The following is a 5,447-nucleotide window of genomic DNA, read 5'->3' as shown; positions in this document are numbered from 1 at the left end:
TCTCTATTAATTATAGCTAGCTAACACAATATATGAAACACCTAAATTAACCCCCCAAAACCCCCCACCCCCCCCCCCTTCAAAAAAACAAAACCCCCAGCCACAGAAATGCTGACGCGTGGATGCCTATTGGTCCCGATTGGTGCCACCAACCGGGACCAAAGGCCCTCCTGCCTGGGCTCCGCGCACAGGCCACGTGAAGGCCTATCTATCCTGGTTCTGGATTGAACCAGGACTAAAGGGACAGGGCATTAGTACCGACCCTTTAGTCCCGGTTCAGGAACCGGGACAAAAGGCCCTTACGAACCGGGACAATAGGCTCTTTTTCTACTAGTGGAGGTGGTTTCGTACCCTACCATAATCTCTTTGTTCGTTCTCCGCTATTAGTGACTTTGGAGTGACTCTTTGTTGCATGTTGAGGGATAGTTTTATGATCCAATTATGTTAGTATTGTTGAGGGAACTTGCACTAGCGAAAGTATGAACCCTAGGCCTTATTTCCTATCATTGCAATACCGTTTACGCACATTTTTATCATTAGTTACCTTGCTGTTTTTATAATTTCAGATTACAAAAACTGTTATCTACTATCCATATACCACTTGTATCACCATCTCTTCGCCGAACTAGTGCACCTATACAATTTACCATTGTATTGGGTGTGTTGGGGACACAAGAGACTCTTTATTATTTGGTTGCAGGGTTGCTTGAGAGAGACCATCTTCATCCTACGCCTCCTACGGATTGATAAATCTTAGGTCATCCACTTGAGGGAAATTTGCTACTGTCCTACAAACCTCTGCACTTGGAGGCCCAACAACGTCTACAAAAAGAAGGGTTTGTAGTACACATCAGTCTACCGGTTGGATCCTTCTTATCTACACATTTCTTCATCAGCGGCAATTGTTGTCCTGGTGCGCTAGTCGTATGAGGCCTTAGTACGAAGACTTTCTGACTGTCTACTACAACAAAGTTTGTTCAGCTCCGATGAGGGAGGGGCGATGACGGCGGCACGCCTCCATCGCTAGGTGGTCTAGGGACCTGGATGTATATTTTACTTCTGGTGTTCTTTCTACTACCTTAACAATTGATGAATGGATTGAAAGTTTTCCTCGCAAAAAATATATATTTTCATATCATTCTTTGTAAACTCGGACAAATTTTATTAAGCTTGACTTCAGTCAAATCTAAAATGTGTAGTAAATAAAAACGGAGAGAGCGTTGATAACTTTTGTTTATGAGCGCGACAATTTTCTGACGAAAAATAAAGTGAGGACAAATTTATCATGCTTGCCAACTAAATTTGCTATGGTCAAGAAATATCGTTACCTAATAATAAAGGGGCTATTGCTTCTGGTGATACATCATTAGAATTGCCCCCAAATTTGCAAAAATATTACCCACCAATGCCACAAATAAGTGACAAAAAACGTTTTGCAGGGAATCCCCCGCCTGGGCCGGTCCAAGAAGAGGGACCTATTATACTGCATTCTGCGCGCTAGAAAAGATACAACGCATCCGTTTGGGCTGACGCATGTGCGGATCTCTGTTTTCTTGTTTCGTTTTTTATTTTATTTTTTCTGTTCCCTTTTGTTCTTCTTTAAATGGTTTGGAACATCGAAAAACTTTTGAAATATATAAAAAGATAATTTTGAAAAACATGTTCAATAAAACATAAAATGTTTTTGAACTTAAAAAAAATACTTGGGATCTTTCTAAAAATATTTTCATATTCAAAACAAATGTTCACAATTTAAAAACAAATGCCCGTAAAAAAGTTCATGATTTTTAAAAATGTCCGTGTATTAAAAATAATTAATGAAATGGAACATAATGTTTGCTAATTAAAAAATGCTGATGCATTTTGAAAATTGTTTGAAAATTTAAAAAACAGTTCGTGAATTGCAAAAGAGTGTATTGATTCATAAAATGTTTGCTGATTCAAAAAATGTTCATACATTTCAGAAAATGTTCATGAATTTCAAATAAAAATGATTTTTTTTGAAAATATGTTTATCTATTATAGAATTGTTCGCCGATTCAAAAGAAAATGCTTGTAACAAAATGGTCACAATTGTAACAAAATGTTTGTAACTTGTAAAAATGTTCCCAAATTTGGAAAACTGCTCACGAATGATCGAAGGTATGTAGTTAAACTGCAATGCTTCCGAGTCTTTGTGACTATATACCCGCGTGAATTTTAAAGAATGAACTGCTAGGGTGGATCGACATAGTATGTTTTGTTAATGTTTCTTGAAATTCAAAATAATACTTTGAAATACCAAGTTTTAAAAAATATGAACATTGCTTTAATTTGTGAATAAATTTTTAAAAAGAAACATTTTCTTGAATTTGTTTCAAAAACGTGTGATGAGATGCGAACAAAATGTGGTCATTGTCATTGGAGATTTTGATTTTTTTTCCTCCTGCTGTAACACACGCGCCCTTTTGCTAATACTCCATCCGGTCCTTTTTACTCTGCACATTGGATTTGCCGAAAATCAAAATTTGCTAAGTTTGACCAAATTTATATTAGAAATTATTAGCATCTATAATATCTAATAAATATAATATGAAGATATATTCCAAGATGAATCTAATGATATTGGTGTTGTTATGTGAATGTCTATAATTTTTTATATAAACTTGGTCAAAGTTGAATGAGATTGACTTCGGACAAATCTAATATGCAGAGTAAAAATGACCGGAGGGAGTAAATTGCAAAAAAAATACTAATTGTTTTGGCATGATAAAATTCCGAACGTTCGGTACTTATCGGTGTCCTAAAAAATCAGGTGTGCGCAAAAAGTTTGGGCCGTACACGTGTCCAGCACTCCCTCTGTGAACAATCGGCGGCTTGACTGACGAGTGGGCCCCTGCTCGAACTCACACAGTGACACTAAAGCCTTCGTCCTCTCCAGCGGCCTCCTCTCGTATCGACATCCTGCTGCTGCCTCTCACACAAATCTCAAACCCTACCTTGCTCGCTATCCTTCCAGATCCCGAGCTCCCCTCGCGCCCCGCCCCTCCCCGGCCGCCATGCGGATCCGCAGGTCCGCCTCCCGCCTGCTTGGCTCCGCCGTCTCGGGCTCCTGCACGGAGCCGCCCCGAATCGAGCCGCCCCCGCCCCCGCCCCCCCCCCCCCCGCCAGCCCCAGCCCCCGCCCACGAATCCGGCGCCGGGGTCGTGGGGCCGAAGACTTCCTCTGGCGGGGAGCCCTGCTGCGAGCTCAGCCGGTCGCCATGGGACCTCATGGCGCAGCTCGACCTCTCGGATCCCCAGGTAATTTCCTCACCACCCGACCCCCTCGCTCCTTGCCCCGTGCTCTCCCGCCTGGCCGCAGCTTTGTAGCATTCCCGTGACGCTCTGTAGCAGCTAGCATGCCCGCCTCGCTACCTAGCTCGCCTCTGCGGAGGTTACCATTCGGGGTCTGGACCATGTCGCTAGGGTTCCGCTCCCCCAACCCGCGTGGTGCGGGGTCGAGGTCTAGCCGTAGGGCGCGTCAGTTAGCTCCCTCGCGGTAATCTGTGATCGTCTGGCGGCGGCGCGGCGGCTAATCGGGCTGCAAGTTCATCTGTCGGTCGTGAGCCCTACCAACCCGCCCCCCATTTCAGTTCAGCAATATCAGTAGCAGTAGCAGCTAGCTCTTTTCGTTCTTTAACGTTTATTTTCCGAATTACCATCTCATTCAGGTGGAGAAGCTCTTCGTGGAGACTTGCTTCATGAGTGTTTCCTGGCGAGGTAGCTGGCTCTTCCCATCAAGCATTACCATGCCTACTGGCTCCATCAAGGAGGAGGAAGACTTGACCGTAGATATGGTTGACGGGGTCATCTTGAAACTGCACAAAGCTGTGGAAAAGATGGAGAGGAAGCCGAAGCCAAATAAGGGGTTCAAAGTGCAGAAAGGAGTGTGGAGGTGCCGGAAGAATGACGGCAAGAGGTGGTGCTGCCAGCGGCCCGCGAGTGAGCCCAACTCCTACTGCCCGTACCACTTGGACCAGAAGCCCCCGGTCAGCGACAAGCCACGTAGAAAGAGGCCCGACATCGACCTGGGCGAGGGGTTCTACTACTATGCGGGGTTCGGCCCCGGCACCAAGAAGCGCCGCACGTTATGCAGCGACAGCGTGCCAGAACCTATTCTGCCTGCTGAATCTCTGAAAGAGGAGGCACCATCTGAAATGCAACTTAATTTTAGTGCTTGTCAGGTACAAGTGAATGAATCAGACCATCAATCAGTGCTCCCGCCATCAGCACACGTCGTCGACGAGCCTGGCACCGCTAGGATGGTGGGCTGTGACAAGGAGAGCAGTGATGATGGCATGCAGGAACTTCCACTGCCTGCTAAACAACCAAAAGAGGAGGCACAGTCCGAAATGCAACTTAATTTTAGTGCAGGTCAGGAACAAGCTGATGACTCAAACCATCAAGAAGCAGCGGCATCAGTACGTGTAGTCAACAAGCCTACGGGCAACGACGGCACCACTGGGATCGCAGGCTGGGACGAGGAGAGCAGCGATGAGGAAGCGCTTGGCTGCAATGGCAAACAACCCTGCGGCACCAAGAGGAAGGGCCCGTTCAAGAAGAGGTGGAGGAAGCCTGTGAAAGCCCGGTCGCTCAAGTCACTGATGATGTCGTAGTGCCTGACTCTCATAGGTTTAGTAGTTAGCTCAGCTTAGTCTGCTCCAGTTTTGGTGCTGAGTTGCAATGTACAAACTGTCCGTAGCATATTCCTTGTGTGTGTACTGTACTGTTTTAACTCTGTGTGCGGCCGTTAGATCAAACTGATTTTTATTTTTAAAGCTGTCGTTTAATCCTCATGGGTGAGAAGCAGCCACTGTTTTCTTAGTCCTGTGATTCAGTTACCTGACACGTCCAGTGGATGGCCTAATTCAGTCCAGCAATGTGTGCCTGAATGTACTTCAATACATACAGGTTACCTGCATATATATCCGATCTCCCAATTGATGGCTGCAATTGATGCATGACTGCTAGCTCCGGGTGGAAAGAGAAGAGTACACGAATTCACAATGTTTGCATCACTCTTAAAGTCTTAATACAACTCTCTTAAGAACAATATATATAACTGAGACTTAGTACCGTGCTTGAGATCTACTGTCACGGGCGTTGGTACAGAAAAACCTAGGAGCTCCCAACACTTGGTATATGTACGTGTTGGTTGGCGTCGCCAAACAACATTCACTGGAAAAGAACATTTTGGATTTTCTTGGATTTATTCCGGCCTTTCCGACAATTTGCTTTTGGTAGGAGACGATGTTTCTGTCAACTACAAGACGTTTGTGGTGACTTTGTACTTATTGATTTTTTTTTTTTGCGAATTGCTGAAACTTTGGGTAGTGTCAGCTGTGTCAAGTTGCAAAATTTGTAGTGAAATCTTTTCTTCCTTTTGGTGAAATCAAGGAAAGACCCTTTCATCCAAAAAAAATATTG

General features: G+C 44.7%; 1 protein-coding gene across 1 annotated transcript; it reads left to right on the top strand.

Moving 5' to 3' along the window:
- Nucleotides 1-2,918: 2,918 nt before the first annotated feature.
- Nucleotides 2,919-4,943, top strand: LOC125552992. The gene is made up of 2 exons (XM_048716712.1): nt 2,919-3,281; nt 3,692-4,943. Exons 1-2 carry the CDS (start codon nt 3,039-3,041, stop codon nt 4,634-4,636), a joined length of 1,188 nt encoding a protein of 395 aa, XP_048572669.1. The 5' UTR covers nt 2,919-3,038; the 3' UTR covers nt 4,637-4,943.
- Nucleotides 4,944-5,447: the final 504 nt, after the last annotated feature.

The sequence above is a fragment of the Triticum urartu genome, chromosome 4 (assembly GCF_003073215.2).
Source record: "Triticum urartu cultivar G1812 chromosome 4, Tu2.1, whole genome shotgun sequence".
NCBI lineage: Eukaryota > Viridiplantae > Streptophyta > Magnoliopsida > Poales > Poaceae > Triticum > Triticum urartu.
This window is presented reverse-complemented; position numbering and strand designations above follow the sequence as displayed.